Below are 21877 nucleotides of genomic sequence, written 5' to 3' on the forward strand. Positions count from 1 at the left end.
ATTTTTTTATGGTGGAAAAAAACATTAAGCTTCTGTTCCACGTAAAGACTAAGACATGTGAATGATCTAAATTAGTGAGCTGCTCATTTAACAAGCACACATAAGTGTTAAGCAAACAAATCTACAATGCTAACAGTGTTGAATCTAGCAACATCAGCTATGAATTAGCATAGTCACAAAGTTAGATAGGGGGTTAGATAGGCCATTAAAAGAGACCATGTATGCAATACTACAGACAAGAAACTAGAAAATACACTGACTGACATGCCACATATCCTTAAACAGGAACTAGTATCATGTTCCATGGAAGTTAAGGCTAAAAACGCTGCACTGATCTGCAGGATATGCGTGTGGGCCTTTTTCTGCATTTAATGTGGATGTGATTTCTGCCAGACTTGCTTATGTGTTAACACAGGAATTAAAGCCAGTTACATTTACTTCATTATTACCCACTGCTCAAATGCTAGTACATGGCCTGAGCATCAGAACTCGGTCCAGCATTTAACCTCACAAGATAACATCTTACACATTATACAGGTGTGTGCATTCCCAAGCCATCCCATGAGATAACACTTAATGGTCAATATTCATACTGCTATCCCATGACTTTTGGCATGTCAGTCAAAAATCAAATCAACACTGAAGACAAAGTCTGAAGACAACCAATAGTACAAAAAGCAGTTACTTAGTATTATTAATGATAACATTGACAATTTAAAAACTTTATATATTTTGGTCGTTCATTTACTTTTCTACGGTGGCCGAGAAAGCCCAACGCAGTGCAAATTGAAAAGCGCTGCAAAAGCACAAAACACATCCATCAAAATTACAACACAGGCGCAGCAACTAGAAAAACGCGCTGCAACTAGAAAAACGCGCTGCAAATAGAACCACAACACAACGGAAGTGAGTCACAACACAACGGAATTTTCCCGGGGGACCTTAAAAGATACTGTACCAGCTAAGCTGCGTCTTCAGTAACGTCTCGGACTTCACTATGTGTACAAAGGACAATACGTGGCAAACAAGGCGTTTTGTGAAGCAGAACTTTTAATAATATGCACACAACCGTGGTAATCACAGGTAATAAACATAACTTACTTTTCAGAAGCTTGTTTGCCACTTATTGTCCTTTGTATACAGCTGGTACAGCATCTTTTAAGGTCCCCCGGGAAAATTCCGTTGTGTTGTGACTCACTTCCGTTGTGTTGTGGTTCTATTTGCAGCGCGTTTTTCTATTTGCAGCGCGTTTTTCTTTTTGCAGCGCGTTTTTCTATTTGCTGCGCCTGTGTTGTAATTTTGATGGATGTGTTTTGTGCTTTTGCAGCGCTTTTCAATTTGCACTGCGCTGGGCTTTCTCGGCCACCGTACTTTTCCCCACCCAGTGTAAACTAATGAGCTAACGACTCCACCTGAAGTTGGAAAAGAAAAAGAGCAAAACAGCTAAAACAGAGGTGTCCCACATAAAGCCACCTCTACCAAAAGTTCTAATCCACTGTATTATATTCATTTAGAACCCATATTCTCAATGGCAACACTATTTTCTAATCTAGCTTAGGTCAGTTAGCTGACATGAAACATAAAACCTGGACACTGTTCATGAACAGGTTTTCATATTATAGCTCTGATAGAGGCATATCAAGCTAAGGCATTATGAGGCTCTTTTATCTTTTAACAGAGAAAATTTCATTTAGTATCGTTTCCAATAGCACACTTTACCACAAATAAGATAATTACATATCATTCTTTCTTATAAAACTAAGGATTACATTATTTTCTTGTGTCTTTCACGAAAAGTGGACACCATGCTTTGTTTGCTGAGAAAAAAAATGTTCCATCCCACCTGATCCTGAACTGAAAATGATAGGCAAGTTTGACACACTAAAGAAAAAATCCATACAATTAAGCCCTTTAAAGCAAGGAAAAAGAAATCTGGCTTAGATTTACACGGAAGCAAAGCATGCGTGGTCAAGGACCTTAGAGGAAAACATCCTGGTGTGGATTACGAAGAACACTAAAGCAGCAGCACATAGCCAGAACACAGCAGCTTTACCTTTCTCTGGGCATTTTAGAATTGTGCGTAGGTTTAACCCTCTCAGACACGTCCGAGGTATGTCCAAATTTCACATACCGATACTGAAAAATCTTGCTGCACATGCCTATATTCAGCTCAAACCCAGCAACAGTAATGTGAGAGCAGTAAGAAAGTCTTGTGTAGGTAACCTAATGTAGGTTATGTTTAAATCAACTTTAAACATAAACTTTATTTATAATATTATGTTATGTGACAAATGATTTTATTGCAGTTGTAAATTAGTTAGTTAGTAAAAGACCCTACATTTACCTAAATAATGCAAAATATTCTGAATTTTATATTGAAAATTAAAAGATAAGGAAAATAGAATTAAATCAAATGGTCTACTGGAAGTACCTGTAAACTTGCCATTTTGGTTTGGTTTTTGCCCAACAGAGGCAAATGTCTTGTCAATTTATATGCATACAACTATAATAATAGATATGATATGCAAAAAAAATAATAATAAATTGACTGAAATCTTTGGAATTGACAAAAACGTAGATTCTGACATACGCCTGTCACGATAAGAATTTTTTGCAAACAAAATTTTGTCTCAGAAATGATTGCGATAAACGATATTGTTGGCATTTTTAGACCACTAATTTGGCACTTATACAATGATAATACAATACTGTAACAAAGAAATTAACCCTTTTAAAGACACTAAACTTTCGATTCCTGTTCACACACCTAATTTTGGAACCACACCAAATTTTGTTATGTTTCTTTAAGTTAGTTTTGGGTGTTGATGGAGGGCATTTTTCCTAATAAAGGTAATTTTTTTTTTTAGTTTTTACTTAATTCACTCTCAGTGTCTGTGTCTCTCTGTGCCTCATGGTGGTCTCCAAGGCTGCAGTGGATGTGAGCTCAAACTACAGACATTCAGGGAGTCAGGCTTCACCCCACAGACACACACACACACACACATATTAAAGATCAGAACCACACTGACCTGTGCGTCTCCGCAAGATCGGCCCTCCTCCCTGCTTGTTCTAATTTGCCGTCTTTTCATAGCTTTTCTGTGTTGCAATGCGCTCTGGCCCTGTGCGGCCACACAGACAGGAAGTGGTCTGCATCTCGTTACGGACTAGGCCAGACTACAGGCGCTCACGGGCCGCCAGACATGAGAACCAGAGAGCGGAAAAAGAACAAAGCGTAGAGGAGGTGAAGACGGTGAGATAAGACAGAAATAAGGGGAGGAGGTAAATAAGAGCCAGAGGCTGAGGTCTTCAGAGGAACAGTGTGAGTGAGGAAAGGGAGGAAGTGAAGGATGCATGTGTTCTACTGAGAGGTACAAGTTTAGGTCAAGTTTAAAAATTTAAACCAATGCCTTGAGCTAATTAGCAAATGCAATTCACACAATTTTATAACAGGACATCAGTAAAATACATAAAAGATTTGCATTGTATAACAAATCTCAGCATAAATGCCTGCAATGGGAGTAACTGCTTGACTTACACACCCAATTATTTTTCTATTATATATTTATAACTGCCTTACATAAATAATAAAAAAATTAGTTTGAGCTGTCGAAGGGGTTCAACCCCGATACATCCTTTACCTTACCTGAACTTTTCACAGACTTAAATGACGTGTCTAACCTATGGTATCTGTGCCATGCAAAACAAAATGTCCATCAGAAATATTTATATATATATAAATATTAATATTTATATAACCTGAGGTTATTTTTACAGCTTGTTTTACAGAAGGTAAAAGCTGCCAGAATCTTTACTGACTTGGGATTACCCAGACTGTAAAAATGACTGACTCTGGCACACTCTGGTAAGACTGAAATCACTGATAAAATGACATTACCCATCTCCCCAGGAAAAAATATTCATATCCTAATAGAGCTTAAGAAGAGATTTTAATGGGAATGTTAAAGACTTTAGATAGCTGCTACTACAGTTAATATATGACATTTGTATTTTTGTGTAGTGGTTATGGATGCACACATTATTTGGCAACCCAACTTATTTGGCCAAAAATGTTAACACTTTCGGTGTGCGAAAAGACTGAATGATTTATACTAAACAATTATGTTTTTGCTGAGATGTTAAAATGTTCTGTGTTTAATAAATACGTTATAAAATTGTAAATGTTGTAATTGCTTCTTCTTTGAACAACAAGACAACAATACATGTAAGCTATTTGATTTATGCCGTTTTTAAAAAGCGGGAGAAAAATGCACAAATTCAGTATTCAGCATTTGGGCAAATGTTTAGTTTTGTTTAGTTTTGTTTCAGTTTCTGACAAAATTGTCCATTTCAGTGCATCCCTAGTCATGGTCCAATGCATGGTTCTCTCCACAGTCATGCCAGGCTATTCAAAATGCTTCGATCATTTTGTCTGAAGTTGAATGAAGTCAGAGCGTAATTCTGGATGACCTGTTATTGTTCTCAGCTCATGTTTCAAGCCTGACATGGTCAACCAGGTTTCTCCTTTACAACATCTGGAAGATTCAACCCTTGCTTTCTAGGGAGGCCACCCAGCTGCTTGTTCAGTCTCTTGTCATCTCAAAGCTTGACCACTGCAACTCTCTCCTGGTGGGTCTTCATATACATGCCATCACGCCCTCGCAGCTGATCCAGAATTCACCACCACAATTCATCTTCAACCTTCTTGAGTTCAGTCATGTGACTCCACTGCTGTGTTCTCTTCACTGGTTTCCTGTGGCCATCTGCTTCAGATTTAAAACCCTAAGATCGCCTACAAAGCCTTGGGCTGATCTGCTCCTCCCTACCTGATGGCATTGGTCAAAGCTTGATCTGTAAACCTAGAGCTTTGAGTACTTTAGAGTTTTGAGTACTTTCAGAAGACAAGCTTAAATACTTTTTTTCCGACTTGAACCATATGGTAGATTGAATTTCCGATGGCTTTTTAAACAACAGAGACACTTGAATGTTTATTTTGAGAAGCACTTTAGATCAGCAGCCAGTATTTTTCAAAGGATTTGTTTTACTCTAACCTACAGTATATGGACAAAAGTATTGGGACACCTGCTCATTCATTCATCTTTTAAAATCAAAGAATTAAAACGGAATATATTTTGCTGTTGTTGTTTCTATTTGGTCTAAACTGTCCAGGGTAGGAGTGGGCGATATGGCTCTAAAATAATATCACGATATTTCAGGGTATTTTTGCGATAACGATATACTTGGCGATATAGGAAAAAACGAAAATAATTCATTCATTTTAGGAATATAGTATAATAGTATAACAGAATAATCATAATGTGGCAAAATAAATAATATAGCATAAAATAATATAATGCAGCAAATAATATTGCAGAATATTTAGTGCATGCATATAAACTGCAAACTAAAACAATTATACAGTAAATACACATAAAGCTTCACAGTCAATAATAGACTACTTTAAAGACAGAACAGCCCTATTATCACGATATGGATTTTTAATATCATGATATTTCTGTGTCATGTTATATTGTATACGATATAATGCCCACCCCTAGTCCAGGGAAGGATTTCTATTAGATTGTGAAGCATTAGTGGGGTCAGGATTTTGGAGGATCAATACCCTACCTCATCCTCACTGGGCACCATCATATTAGAGAACACAGTTCCGCTGCTCCACAGCTCAATCCTTAATGGCAGAGTCCTATTCTATTGCCAAAAGTTTTCCACAAGGACTAGACAAGCTGTGTGTGTGTGTGCATTTGCACACCCATGTAAATAGAATAGGTGTCCACAAATATTTGGACATGCAGTGTATTTATATGAAGAATGGCAGTGATCTCTCTGTATAAATATATGGCCTTCAGAACTGTACATATCCAGCAGGGGATGCTCTTAGGTGCACCCTTGCTTTACAAGGTCATGACCATCGTGCATCCTGTACATGTGTGCATAACGTGTGTGAACGTGCATGTCAGACCAATGACAAAAAGCTGACACAAAAACTTTAAAGCGAAAGGCTTAAAAGTGCAACTCCCTAGAATTCACAGCCATGAGACTATAAAGTAAGCAGGTGTGGAGGAGGTCTGAATCAGCAGCTCAGCTGTTCTCACTTCAGACCTACTAATAGACCCTCACCTCACCCTCATGAAGACATGCTGAAACAGCCCTCAGCTCCCTTCAGGCATGCACTGACAAAGAACACAGTCTGAGACTGGTAACTACAATTGTAACATGTGCTACAACTAAAAGTAAGGAGACAACCTCCTAATACATGTGTACACACACACTGGGTGGTTTGAATTTCCTCAGGGATCTGAAACCGTCGCTATGAACCACATTACATTGGAACAAAAGTCCTACACACAACACACACATAAATACTTATACTACACGCCCAAGTATCATTAGCACTTTATGTATGATATGGATTATATACAGTTTTTGATAAGAACTTTCTACAACTGTACTTTTTTATGATTACATGGCATTAATAGCGTGTACTACATTAATGAGTGCAGTCATTGGGTAATACATAACAATGGGTACTACTCTTATGGGTGCTGAAATATTTTAAGTACAACATTATTATGGTTCCCAAAATTAAATACAAAAAAGCCATAGCCATAATACTGCACTCCTAAGAGACACACACATAAAGTCTCTCTAACCTCAATCACCGAGATCTACACCACACGCTGCATCCGCAAAGCCATCCGGCAGAAGATACAGGAGCATCCAAGCCTCCACTACTAGACTCTGCAACAGCTTCATCCACCAGGCAGTCAGACTCCTCAACACACAGAGACAGAGCTGAACCCCAAATAAATGTTATTATTATCCTTATACTTGTAGGTACTATAAATGTATAAGTACTACACTATTAGCATAAGTACAATATTCTTGTTGTTTTAGGTACCTTCCTATTATAATTGTTACATTCCTATGTTACCTATAGGTACTATATTGTCTATACTATAGTACATTATGATAACTATTTTATGAACTATATTCTTAGGTTACTTGCAGGTACTAAACCATTATAATCACTATCTATAGTGACTAAATTATTATTGGCTGTTTTCTTATGCCACCTATTAGTACTCTACTATTATGAACAATTATTACATAACATAATAATTAACAGTTATAATGGCAACTATAATATTAACAGTTCTATTTCTCAAAATTGAACTATACCCATAAGCATACCTGTTGATATTAGAAGCCATAATACTATAGAACCAGCTGTATCCAATTATAAATAATAATTCCTTTTTACTTTTAGCTATCTTTTTAACCACAGCTCTGTACACCAGCTATCTCTCTAATTTTGGAAGTATGACGTACGCTGGCGTATTGTGTCTTGTTTTGGTTTTTAATTATTGTGAACAAACTTCACGCAAATCAAGGTTGCAGAACCGGTGTGGAGGATATAACCTTCCTGCTGCTGTTTTGTCTGTTTGCATTCCACCAGCAGCCATGAAGAGTGACGACAGCAGCAGGGTTTGAGCATGCAGTGCGCACGACTAAGACATGAAGTGGAATGAACGAGTGCGCACTCGGTCTGAACACGACTCCATATCATGGGCACACGAGTTAACCATGACGTGAAGAGAGTGAGTGCTGTCAGTCTGAACACAACTCCACCAGTGTGTGAATGTGCATCCTGATAGACTGGTCTTTGGTTGAGAAGACACATTCTGCACAGACAGTGCTAAAGCCTTCAACTCACAATACATTAACAAGCAAGCACAAGCATACTGATACACAATACAATCAGATGCTTAATGAACAGCTCTCTGAACTCTGTTATTCAATGTTATACGAATTCTTTAGAAAATGATTCAGCAAGCGAGCAGGTGTGCAGGATTCATCAGCTCACGAGACTTGCAGGAACAGACCACAGTTCCCTCACATTTTCAGTCACGTTAGATATTTTGGTGCAATTCAAAATTCTTTAAGGAATAACTTAAAAATGAGTTGGAGTTTGGGGCAGCTTCATAGGAGCATCAAGCTGAAATCCCCACACAAGAAAAGATACGGGAGAAAAAGGGGTAAGATGGAGAAAGGAGGAAGATGGGCAGGAGGAGGGTGTGAAGTTGTTAGAGATAGGTAGGAAGTGAGGGCTTATATAGGGTGGAGAGTGGGAGGAGTAATGGCGTTTTTAACCATTAAAATGTTTTAATTACATCAAATAATATTGTCTAATGTAAAAAAGGATATATGTGCTCAGTATTACTTACCTCCATTTACTCAACAAATACACTGCACACTTAAAGGTACTGTATACAATTTTAATCAAATACACTCTAGAATTGGGAAAACAGTCTTTACAGTTCCTCTCTCTCTCTCTCTCTCTCTCTCTGCTCTGTTTCTGCACTGGCAAAAAAATCTACTAAATTAATTAATTTAATCATACTCAAACCTGACTTGGACCACAAAGCACGATTTCAGCCAATCAAAACAGGGGGGCATTCATGCTTGTGCCCAGGACAGGGATTGGAGGGAAAGAGGACAAAGAAGGCAAAGAAGAGTTTTGATGGTGGAGAAAGGTCCAAATGTTGAAAAACATGAAAACGGATGAGGCTGTTTCTCTTTTTATGCCCAATAGAGTGGTAAAACTGGCTATTTTTTGCAGATTCACAGGAATATATCAGTATTGAATTGTACCATTTGACAATGTTTAGCAAAAACAATTGCAGTAAGCTAAATGAAAATGTGCAGAAATTTGAGGGGGAAGAGCTTTTGAAGAACCTGTTAAGTTTAAATTATGGTTTTCCATACAGTACATTTAAAAACAATGCTTTAATCGATCAATGCCATTGTTTCCATAAAGAACTATGTCTGTATTAAAAATATCTGAGTGTGAAGAACCTTTACACTGGTGAAAAAAAATGCAACACTATGTCTAATATTACCCTTATTTTCGAAATCAGCTCTGACCGACATGTTTCTCTTCAAATCTCACTTCTGCAGTTATCTATGGTCCACTAACATCTGTGTTATCGTGCAGGGAGGATCTGCTCACCTTGCTGGTCACTCTCTGTGTGTTTGGGGCTTCCTCTGGCCCTCCTCTCAGTCCGTTTGTTCCCGGGGCTTCCTCCTCCTCCCCCTGTGGCTGCGGTGCCGCTGTGGTTCTTGCTGTAGCCGTTTGGAGTGGAGTTGCAGGCCGAGCCGTTTTTGTAGCTGGACGATGGGGGCGTGCTGACCCTGGATAGACTCTGCCTTTCAGTCGGACGCTCCTTCGGCTTCTTTGGCTGAGGCTTGCAGTACTCTTCCCGACCCAGGAACGTGGACATGTTGTATAAAGGAATGATCTCTGGGAGATGAAGAGACACAGTTTCATTAGAATACACTCTCATGCAGAGGGGTTTACTAAACCAGCACGGATGAGTGTCACTAGTTAAGTACACTAGGTTTAACTATACTTAAAGTACAGTACTATTATATAATTTGATGCTGTAGTCAAAGTACTATAAATTTGTCGGTTTGATTCATACAGTAATAACTAACACAATTTAGAATATATTATTTTCAAACTGTATTTTTAAATGCCTTTCTTCTAAAGTTTTAATTTCTATGTACATTGAAACACTTTTAAAACAAGGCATATCTGGATATTAAACTTTTAACTTCATCCTTGAAGTTTGACAGCTTTCTTCCTCTAATTTGACATCATCAATATCTAGGCAGATTTGTGCTATGTTGCTTTGAGGGGGGCTAAACAGGCTTACCCTCTGGGTAGATTGGGGGCAGGCGATGTTGGTAGTACTGGTGTGGGGGCACGTCTCCGGGGCTGGCGGGAGGGTAGTAGGCCGTGTGTGAAGTTGGGATGAAGTGGGGGTGTGTCATGTACGGTGGGGGCAGGTGGTGGGTAGGGGAGATTGCAGGGGAGTAACTTGGGGGGTAACATTCGGAGTGAGGGGTGACCACAACTCGCCGAACCCCAGTGGTGTCCTCCAGAACCTGAAGACACACAAAACAACAAACACATGTGGTTGGGACTGCAATGCATGTATTGTGGAAAAAAGAAACCCAAAGCTTGACTTCAGGGCCCAGTGCCTCTGATGATAGCCATTAGTGTGCCTGCCATCGAACAAAGGAGAGAGCCTTCAGTTCCAGCATACCAGACATCTCTGAGTCCGACCACAACCATGCAGTGCCACTTTCAACACTAATCCAGAATGAAAACAAAACAAGGGCACGCTAACAGAACTGTGACCAAATGGATTCCAGTGGATGTGAGAGAGAGCCGCCGTTCGAGGCAGGGTTCACAGGAGACTTAGAACAACAATGGGAACCGTGCTGACACAAGGATCATCATGGGTTAAAAGGTGAGACTTTTGGCATCAGTGCCAAAAAAAGGTTTACCCGTGTCTTATAGGCTAAGCTAGGTTCTGACTGAGGGAACCCTGCAGAGCTCCCTGGGGCATTATACATTAGGCTGGGGTTCTATATTAATTACAGTCACATGAGTGAGCTTTGATGCCTTATGCAACCTGCTGTGGGAAGGACAGGGGGTTTAATTCATTATGTCCACATCTCGCACTCCGATCGTTCGCCTTTTCTGACCTTTTGGTTGAAATGCCAGCATAGCTGACCTTTACCTAACTGCGGCCTGACGTAGCCTCCTTCAAAACGGCAGGACAATTTTACAGCCTGAGTTTGGTGTGTGTTTGGTGTATTTGTTAGAGAGTGAAAGGGTTGTGTATTAGACAAACATGTCCTGTCAGGGCTGATTTTCTATTTGCCTGCGAGGCTGAAATCACATCCTATTGTGCAAGTCATACTGGACCACCCGAACTCATTGCCTTAGTTAATTTTGCCTGCGTTACCTGGGAGATGTAGCCTGGGGGCACGTGAATGGGAGGGATGGAGCCGTTCGGTGACATCATGGGAACTTCTGCAGGCCCTGAGAGAAACGAGGAAAAAAAGATGTCAATCAAACAGGCAGGAAAGGATAGGCCAAACAGTAACTCGATACCGCCTATAAAGCCCCACCCCCTCACGGTACAACACAAAGGGCAGAAAACTAAAGCAAATCCCCCGTGTTAACAGAGAGAGAACAGAGAGAGAGAGAGCAAAAAAGCAGTCATCCCTCATATCGTTTAACCCAGCTGTCATATGCTTAAGAGATAAAATTAGGCTCCGTATAGCTTAAGCTAACCGCAATACCTGATGCAGCAGAGCAGCGGCCTGCCACAGACAGGCCTCCATTCATCATCAGCAAAACCCCTTGCCATTAAAGAGATCTGGAGACCTCTCTCTCTCTCTCCCTCTCTTTCTCTCTGTGCTGATCTCCCTCTCAGGTATATCTGTTCCCATCCAGCTGAGCCCATTCAGCAGGGCTGTATCGGATACTGTGACGCTGGGTTAAACAAACAGATTGAGTCATTGTTTATGGCTTTTCGTTCTGCGTCCCGGAGCCGTAACAGAGCCGCGGGGTCCGACGGGAGCAGAGGGGGGAAGAGATGGACGCTGCTGCCGTTTACACAGCACACACAGCGCGCTCTGTCACGGCTCTCCCGGGACGTGGCCCAAGCGGACCCCGCATTCCCCCTTTTTGCCCTCCGTTTGCAGTCGGAAAGTAAGCCCGGCCCACGCCACCCCCAAAGGAGAACACACATATCTCACAGAAGACTCAGCTGCATTTCTTCCATCTTTTTCAAGCTATTCCGCAGGGATTTCATACAGATGTTCTGATTAGAGATGTTATGGGTGATATGGTGCAATACCATTTTATCATATTATGCATATCATGATATTTCTGCTGTTTTTTACATCCTCAATTCTCCAATGTTAGGACAGTATGAAAGAAACAAATTGCGCAGTATTTTTTACATTTATGTTGACCTTTATTTACTGCAGACAATATGAACCCAATGAACTCAAGATTTGTATTATTTTTGTCTGGAAACTTTAAATTTAATTTATTAATAAAAAGCATGCTACACATTCTAAACAATTTTGGACAGGGGCCATTCAGGGCTATAAATGATAGCATATGTGCTTTCAGTTGGTTGAATGTTAACAGGGGATTGTAAACATGATTTGTTTTCACATTTTGAAATCATTTGATGAATAATTGGATGATCAATAAACTAATTGAAATGCTTTTTCTTTATTGTGGTTAAATATTGGACAAATGAAAAAGGAGTGCATGTGTTTTGGTAGAACTGATTCTATCATTCAGAAAAGCTTGCAGTTGATAGGATGCATTGATGAATCTGTGTTGGTCGTTATCACTACAACTAAATAGAATTAGTAAATAAATACGTTTGAGTTGAAGCTTACTATTTACTTTCCCGTGTGCCAGTGAAAATCATTTCACCTGGCCCCTCCCCGCAAAAGGCTGCATCAATAACTCACAGCAACTTGGGCTGCATTTTTTCCGTGACCGTTCCTTCCTTTTCTGTGGGCCTTCGCCAGCTGTTTAAGACATTTCTTGGCCCCCTCCTCCCCTGTAGGGCCGTGAGGAGGCGCAGCGTGACGGCCTCCGGATCACTCCGCGCCTGTAAATCATGGTGTCGCACTGATGGACTTTACAGTTTCATCTCTACCGCCCTGGCCGTTGGCCCCCGGAGGACCCGCTGAGGCCCTGGCCTCTCAATAAGGCCCCTGTTTGTGCGCTCGCATGTTTGGAGCTTCAACGCGGCCTTCTTCCAGGTGGAGGAGGGCTATATGTACACAGAGATATGTGTGGTTTTGGCTTCATAGGGACGGCAGTGTGCAGGACTGGCGGCTTAAAATAACCCCACACAACAAAATCCATTCAGATTGTTCTCTGTGTTTGGAAAGGGCCTGTGCACAGGTATGCTAGAGAGAAGCCCCCGGGCCCTTCTTACACACACAGACACACACACACACATACACACACTAGAGAGAGAGAGAGAGAGAGAGAGAGGGAGTGAAAAAGAGATATGGTGGGGCAGAAAGCAGGGTGTCTTAGACTCTCCAATATGAAGAGAGGCCATTCACACAGAAAAAGAGAAAGAGAGAGAGCGAGAGAGAGAGAAAGAAAGAGAGAGAGGCACTCAACAGCTCGCCTCCCAGACACTGGGCAAACAGCAACATTCCTACCAACTCAACAGGAGGGGTAACGGGTGAAGGGAGGGGGGAGCGAGCAAAGAGAGACAGAGGGGTAGCGAGAGACTCAAACGGAGATATGTAGAAATGCAAACAGTAAAAGAAAGAGAGGATGTTTGCAAAATACTGCTGCAACTGAGGGGCAGCAGCTGAGGCGTGACCCCAGAGAGATCACTTAGAAAGGCTGTGGGATGGTTTATCATCACAATTTTTATTTTTGTGGTATTTTTCTCATATATTACAACAATATTGGACTAAGAATTTTACAGACAAATGATTGGCCTATAAAACTACATGTCTACAATCAATATGCATCAGACAAATATAGATATTATATATATATAGATAAAATGTAGCTTGTTATTGTGTCCTACTACTTATATTTAAAAGTATTCAATTTTTATTGCTTGCAACAAATCACAGGGCAAATCTACCCCCTTCAAGTACCTAAAACATAACAAAATGTATTTTAAAATTTAAACTTACAAGCTTCTTAAGATGCAAGAACCAAAAACACATACTTTAGCACACTGTCTAAACAGATGTAGTAATATCAATATTTGTCCAATTATTGAAAGGGATTACATTTAGTTAAGATTTTGTTCTTCTTAAGGCTGCAGAAATACCTTTTTATGCTAAATATAAAATAAAATTATATAATAAATATATGAATTATATACTATATAAATTATATAATATATTATATAAATTATATTATATATTTTTTATGTATTTTAAATTAATTTTTTATTTACCTTTTACACTCACCTCAACAATATATGGCATGAATTCTGTTTTATTATTAGTGGTTTCTAATACAGGTCCCAGGATTCATGCTCCAACACATCTGATTCATATGAATAACTAGGGATTACCTGCTGCAGCTGGCTGATAAAATGGTCAATTAAATGCTGTAGTAGGAGAGTGTCTAAAACACACAAAACAGGGGGTCCCCATAGGAGCCACTGCTTCAGCATGATAGTCCTAACAAACATGGTCTACTACTAATGATTGAAAAGATTGTTCCATAACAAGATATAATGTCAAACCCACTGACACCCCTCCTTTATTGTATGGAAACATGTTTGTGACATGTATATATTGCCTGAGGGCAACACCATGGCATAAACTGTTTATATTCCATTAATTATTTGGGAATTAGAGCTACAGCTATTGACCATTAAAAACTAGATATTTATGATTTCACTGATTGTAAATACAAGTAACAAATAATTGTGATGTAACATAAGATTAGCATGCAGAACATGTACTGTAGCAGCTGTGCCATGTCTCTAAATCGTTTTTTTATTTAACTCTTAAATATTGTTCATATCAACGATTCAAGATTCATTAAAAGTTACAACATCTATACCTAGTCACAGTTTTCAGGCAGCTTTCTAAATGGCCAACAGCAAGCGTGAATACATAGCTAGCCATATCTCTCATTAAAATTATAGAAAATATGTAGTAACAAGCACATGATTTGCTTATATAACGTAAGATTGTACACCATTTTTCTTAGAGTAATTAAGCTCAGCAATTGAATTGCTTAACAGTTACATGAGCATAATAGGCACAGTTACTATAACAAAACTGGATCCAATGACATTAACTCAGTTGCCGAATAAATCATTTCAGATCAGAAACTACAGGTTTCTTAAATCTCTCATTGTTAGATCTGATTATTTTAAGTGGAGTTTTGGCAATGCAGTAAGTTCGCATGGAAAATTCCTGGCTTACTGAAATAAATTCAACTGAATTGAGACAGAGGTCAACAAAAAAGAGCCATCAAAGAGAGAGAACGTAACGTTAGGTGGAGGTGAGTTCTGCGCTGCTCCCCCACCAGGCTTCCCTGGAGCCTGCAGGAGCAACGGGGCCTCCTCAGAACAAGCCCCTCTTTGTGCTGCAGAGAGAGAGAGAGAAGCCTTTTCCCTCTTCAGGGGCCTGAGGATCCCTCACACAAACCATTCAGCCCTGCAGGAGGCTGCAGCTCATGCTCACACACCACACCACCACCACTGGCTCCGTGTGTGCCTGTGCCTGTGTGTGTGTGTGCGTGTGTGTGTTTTTCACTGCTGTGCCAGATAAACTCGCAACAGGCAGTTGCCAAAAGGATGCCTTTCAGTTGTTTTTTCAACAGATGCACAGAGGGAGAAGACATAAGCTTCCCCAGGATCTGAATGAATATACAGAATGACAAAATCAGACATATACTGCCTTAAATAATCTGATTGAATGTACAGACTGTCACAATCAGATATAAACCGCTTTAAAGAATTTAAATGAATTTACAATCTGACACAATCAAATACAGCCTGCCTTAAAAGATCTGAATTAATTTACAGACCGACGCAATCATATATAGACTGCCTCAAATAATCTGAATGAATTTACAGACTGACACAATCAGATATAAACTGCCTTAAATGATCTGAATTAATTTACAGACAGACACAATCAGATATAGACTGCCTTAAAAGATCTGAATTAATTTACAGACCGACGCAATCATATATAGACTGCCTCAAATAATCTGAATGAACTTACAGACTGACACAATCAGATATAAACTGCCTTAAATGATCTGAATTAATTTACAGACAGACACAATCATATATAGACTGCCTCAAATAATCTGAATGAATATACAGACTGACACAATCAGATATAAACTGCCTCAAATGATCTGAATGAACATACAGACTGACACAATCAGATATAAACTGCCTCAAATGATCTGAATTAATTTACAGACAGACACAATCAGATATAGACTGCATTAAATGATCTGAATTAATTTACAGACTGACACAATCAGATATAAACTGCCTTAAATGATCTGAATTAATTTACAGACAGACACAATCAGATATAGACTGCCTTAAAAGATCTGAATTAATTTACAGACTGACACAATCAGATATAAACTGCCTTAAAATATCTGAATTAATTTACTGACTGACAAAGTTATATATGGACTCCCTAAATTATCTGAATTAATTTATAGACTGACACAATCATATAAAGACTGCCTTCAGAATAAGTGCATTTATATACAGGTACAATTGGGCATAATCTGAATAAATATGTATATATAGGACACAATTCAACATAAACCTTCATAAATATTGATCCCTAAAGGATCTTTTAGAACAGTTCTTATTTATAGGCACACTCAGGCATATATGTTTTTAAGGTTCTGAATAAATGTGTATATACAGGATATAAGTCAACAGAGACCGCCTTTAATGTTCTGAATGTCCACTTAAGAATCTTAAAGAACATTTGCTAAAATATCAAAATTACCTTAAATTTTCACTGTCACAGAGGAAGTCAATTAGCTTAGACATATCTGAGATCAGAGTTGTGCTTCTTTAGTTTAGAAAGAGAGATGCTAGGATAACTTTGGTAAGAAACACAGTGTTTAGACTGTTACCAATGTTATCTTGCCCAACAATGTCTCTAAGCCTGCCTAAAACACATCCACATCTTGCTTTGTATATATTGTTAGCCCGAAGACTTCTGACTTATACTGTTGGGCTGTCTTGCTTATTGGACAATATCTCGAGACAGATATGATGCAGGAAATGTCCACATATAGTTTGGTAATTTGATAAAGTAATTACTGTGATATGCCTAACAAGTCTAAATGTGGAATTTATTATTTTCTTCAGCATTTAAAAACTGCTAATGCCACTAGCATTAAACAACCAAAAAACATCCTTCCCTTTATGATCCACAGTTGGCGAGGTGTTATTTTCATGAAAACCATATATACTTTTATAAAAATTTAAATTTGACCATGGCATGAATTTATTTTTGAGAAAATGAGAATTGTGCTCTAATATATGTAGTATTTAGTGGTATATTTAGTAGTTTATATAACTACATAAAGTTTGTTTCCTGTATAGGATTTGCTCATGTATGTACACACTTAGAATATCAGCAAAATGTTGACTGGGATGCACAAACAAATACACACACAGAAAGAGAGAGAGAGAGAGAGTAATGCGTTTTTTCCACAAACTAGAGGCTCCTTCGAAAGATCCACTAATTCAGCTGGGAAAGCTGCAGTAGTTTGGCCAGACAGCAAGACGACGGACAAAAAAAAGAGAGAGAAAGCGAGAGAGAGAAAGAGAGAGAGAGAGGGAGAGAGAGATGTTTTTGGAAGGAATGTATTACGTGGACTCTAGAGTGTGGTGCAGAGTGGAGGAGGGCTGTGAGCTTCTGCGAAAAAGAAAAAAGATACAATAATCTCAATCTACGTTTTGGGACACATGTGTTTTGGGGTTTGTGACTGATCCTGAGAATGTGTGTTAATGTGTGCTGCAGTGTGTGTGTGTGTGTGTGTGTGTGTGTGTGTGTGTAAAAGGGCAGTATTTGGGACATGTGGAGCTAGGCTGGGAGGGGAACACCCCCTGAAGGGAACCCTACGTGAACAACAGGAAGTAGCTGGGTACAGTTTTCTGCAGCTTGTTTTATTTTGCCCCACTAAAAACGACAGCAGTGCAGAGACACACTGAGATCCTGCTAGAGCTGGAAGAGTCACACTCAGTTTGTGTGTGTTTCTTCACCAGTCTCTCTGCCAGTCTTTCTACCAGTTTCATGGCCTGTCTCTCTGCCACTGTTTTTGCCAGTCTCTCTTTGTGGGTCTCTTCATCATTCTTTCTGCCTGTCTCTCCACCAGTCCTTCTACCAGTCTCGCTGCCTATCTCTCTGCCAGTATCTCTGCCAAAGTTTCTGCCAGTCTCTGCACAAGTCTTTCTACCAGTCTTATAACCTGTCTCTCTGCCAGTATCTCTGCCAATGTTTCTGCCAGTCTCTCTTTGTGGGTCTCTACGTCATTCTTTCTGCCTGTCTCTCCACCAGTCTCACAGCCTGTCTCTCTGCTAGTATCTCTGCCAAAGTTTCTGCCAGTCTCTCCACCAGTCTTTCTACCAGTCTCATAGCCTGTCTCTCTGCCAGTATCTCTGCCAACTTTTCTGCCAGTCTCTCTTTGTGGGTCTTTTTGTCAGTTTTTCTGCCTGTCTCTCCACCAGTCTTTCTACCAGTCTCACAGCCTGTCTCTCTGTCAGTTTTTCTGCCAAAGTTTCTGCCAGTCTCTTTGTCAGTCTTTCTGCCTGTCTCTCCGCCAGTCTTTTTACCAGTCTCACGGCCTGTCTTTATGCCAGCCTCTGTTAAACTAACCAGCATAAACACAGGGATGTGCCAGAGAATAAAAAAATATGTACAAGTGTACTGGGAGATCATATTTTCCCCTGAAGAGCGAGTGTGCGAGAGTGTGTGTGTGTGTCCCTTTCATCTGTTTGTGATTGTATGGCCCATTGTCCGGTCTATAAACACTATCAGTCTGTGTCGCTTAGATGAGGAAAATGTGAGCTGTGGAGAGGCGGCGTGTTTAATAAACATCATCACTGATCAAGAGAGCGACTATCATCACTGCTTCCATCAGCACCAGCACACACACACAAACACTGTCATTAAACTTAACAAGGCATTTTACATGAGATACACAAAGACAGATAGACAGAGACAGTGAGAGGGAAAGATTGAATAATTTGTTTCTATGTTAACGAGAACTTTAATCAACATTTGGCATCAAAAAGTGAGGCTATTTCATCTGATTTAAGAGAGTAAGTGAAATAAACAAATAGACAGACAGGAATCTATACACACTGAGGGTAAGACAGAAAGAGTGATAGAGAAAGTCAGACAAAAGGACAGAAAGAGGCAGACAGACAAAGATAGAAGAATGTGTTTGGCATTACAGCCAATCAAAAATGTAAAGACAGACAGTAAAAAAATAAGTGAGACGAAAAGACAAAAAAACATCAAAAGAGAAATAAACAGAGAAAGAGTAAGCTAGAGAGGGAAACCTAAAGGGAGCAAACGCAAAAAAAGTCTAAAAAAGTCTAAAAAGCCCACTATTAAAAAGTACCCAAAGGTCAAGGGTTGCTTTCAACGATCTGAAATGCTAAATTCCTAGAAACAGTACCTCACGTCATCTAATTTTCCTTCACATAACTGTAGTGGATGGAAACATGACCTATTTCACATTTTCCTACTAAAATTGCAAAATGTTTGAAAGGAATACTCCCTACTGAGTGAGAGAGGATGCCTAAGAACACAAGAAAAAGGAAAGAGAGAGAGAGAATGAATGCTAAGACAGATATGTAAAATGATGTTGCCCTCCAAATTCCTTTATATCTGTGTCTAACTGATACACACATAAGATAAAGACAAGAGAGCATCTCATGAATGTGATGAGCTGCTAAGAGATCAGTGCTCCAAATATTTGCAGTTTAAGGATATTTCTGCTATTAAAGAAAGGTCACCAGAGTCACTACTTCAATAAAGAGCTTCACACACACTCAGATACAGGAGGACACACCATCTAAGCAAATTTGCTGCACCTACTGCAGGAATGAAGAAAAGGAACGGATAAAGGCATAATTACAGGCTCTCAAAGAGTCAGAAGAAGGAATCTCAAGTAATTAAGCATCCATTCTGTCATCTTCCACTTAGGCCTGTCGGCCTGTTTATTAGCACGTACAAGCAAAGACCAGAGGAGTGTGTGTGTCTTTGAAGAAGTGGCTTTAATTCTCGTGTTAATTTAAAGACTCACACACACACATACACACACACACACACACACACAGAGCAGCTCGCTTTTGGCATACATGACTGGTAGGCCTTCCTTCCAACCAGCCCGCTAAGCTATTTTCGATTCTCTACTCTCTGGGCTGCTGGGGCCATAATGCACCACCGCATGACCACACTGCATCTGACCGCCCCGCGCTCCGAAGCTGCCCACTTTTATTGGCATTTCAGAAAACGCACGGCATCTCTCACGCCGGACGAAAATGAAATGCGGCGGTCGCCACAGAACAGAAGCCTGTCCTCTGGTTTGAAGCTCAGAGAGCGAGCCGCATTTTTCTTGTTAAGCGCAAACTGGATGACATATGGAGGTTTTAATAGGCAGAAAGGGAAAAATAAGTCATGTATATGTTGAGAAAACGTTGAAAAAAGAAGTCCTCAGGGTTGGAGGTTAAAGCACATACACTCCAGGATATAAAGACTACATCGTGCTGCCAAATAAAAGAAAAAGACTGACGGAGTGAAGCAGTTGAGTTGAGCTCGATAATGAATTGTGGGGCTAGCTATCCAAAAGGTCACATAATCCAAACACTGAAATATTGAAAGCGAAGGCATGTGGTCAGAGAATATCACAGCTTATAGGAGGGCAGGAGCAGCTAGATGAGCTAACAATGAGACAGATTCAAAGGAGAAGAAGAAGAACAAAATGAAGTAGAGTATTCTCTGGGGCTATGGGTCCAACTGGACGCGCTCCAGCCAGTTCAGGTCACGGTTCTGTCCAGCAAATCTTGAAAAGGGCCTAACTGGGATGGAAATGGGGTTGTAAACGTGAAATATAAGCATTATGCCTGTGCCACCTGTGTTTCAGTCTCAAAAGTAGAGAATCCCACAGAAAAAAATCTTCATGCCAGTTCTGCCACTACACATTATTTTGCTTTCCATTCAAATGGCTCTTTCCTAGCAATGATGAAACACACCAGACTCTTTAGAATTGATATCCAAAATGATTACTTGATGATAGCTGTAATTATGTAACTTTATAATAGCTGGAATTGATATTAGCTGGAATTACGTAACTTGATCGTAGTTAAAATCACATTAATTGGTTGTGTCCAAAATGATGTTACTTGAAGGTAGCTGGGATTATCTTACTGGATGATATCCAGAGTTTTGTTATGGGGCTCCGAGTGTACTTATGCGCTGCCACTATTATATGAGGGTCGCGGGTTCGAATCATTTGCCATCAGCAGCTGGAGTCTGAGAGAGCACAATTGGGTGAGTAGATGGCACTCTCTCCCCTCATCACACACAAGGTGATCTGTTGCTGGGTTGTTGCGCTTTACTCTGATGGTGATGGCTACCCAGTGATGCTGCATCAGCAGCAGCTCAAAAAAAAAAGAGGCAGTAGTTGCCTTCACATTTGTCAAGGGCATGTGCTAGTCTTTTCGCTCCTAGTGTTGGGAGCATCACTAACGATAGGTGGAGTCCTGGAAATCCCCCTATATGAGTGGGTTTGGTAATTGGCTCTCCGAATTGGGAAGATAATGGAATAAAATTTAAAATAAAATTATATTAAAATATACTTGATGGCAGTTGGGATGTAGTTACATAATGGTAGCCAAAATTACATTGCTTGATTGTAGCCTAATATTTTCACACGGTAAGATCTGACAGACTTGATACATGGTTGCTCATACTGTGAAAACCCAGTGAGCCACTACTTCCAGCTTCATATCCGTTTCAACATCCCTCCCTATATCCTCTGTTCCTGTCCTACGCCTGCTACTGATCCTGGACCTGATTGTGAATTCCCAGCATGCTTCAGGACCTTAGTTTTCGGGATGCACAGTAGACCAGTCAGGCTGACTTCTTGCACTCCCTTTCTCAGACAGTTGTGAAAACAGTTCAGCCGGAAGACGAGAAGACTCACTGCCACTTCTCACCACAGCTTCACCCTCCACATCCTCCTCATCCACCCAACCCAACCTAGTCAACTCTCCTGTCCCCGCCTGGTCTTCGCGTGGGTGACTGCTGGCTGTGTTTCTGTGCCGTCAGGGGCAAGTGAGGCTGTGTGGAATGGAAGCACTGAAGCGTTTTATCGTGCCAGGCCACTGCCGCTGCTGTCTGGGCATTGTTTCCCCTTCCTCTGTCCCGAGCAGACAGAGCCAAAGCCTCCCGCTCTCGTCCCTCCCTG

The 21877-nt window shown here is 40.2% G+C and overlaps 1 protein-coding gene across 1 annotated transcript in view; it reads right to left on the bottom strand.

Moving 5' to 3' along the window:
• The window catches only part of fndc3bb (fibronectin type III domain containing 3Bb), a 94980-nt gene that overhangs the window by 46508 nt on the left and 26595 nt on the right, over positions 1-21877 (bottom strand). Inside the window, exons 4-6 of the mRNA XM_022681185.2 lie at positions 10836-10912; positions 9735-9966; positions 9029-9319 (exon numbers count right to left, since the gene is read on the bottom strand). Coding sequence (XP_022536906.2) covers positions 9029-9319; positions 9735-9966; positions 10836-10912 — 600 coding nt within the window. The remainder of the gene's footprint in view (positions 1-9028; positions 9320-9734; positions 9967-10835; positions 10913-21877) is intronic.

Source organism: Astyanax mexicanus, chromosome 1 (genome assembly GCF_023375975.1).
Source record: "Astyanax mexicanus isolate ESR-SI-001 chromosome 1, AstMex3_surface, whole genome shotgun sequence".
In the NCBI taxonomy this organism is placed as follows: domain Eukaryota; kingdom Metazoa; phylum Chordata; class Actinopteri; order Characiformes; family Acestrorhamphidae; genus Astyanax; species Astyanax mexicanus.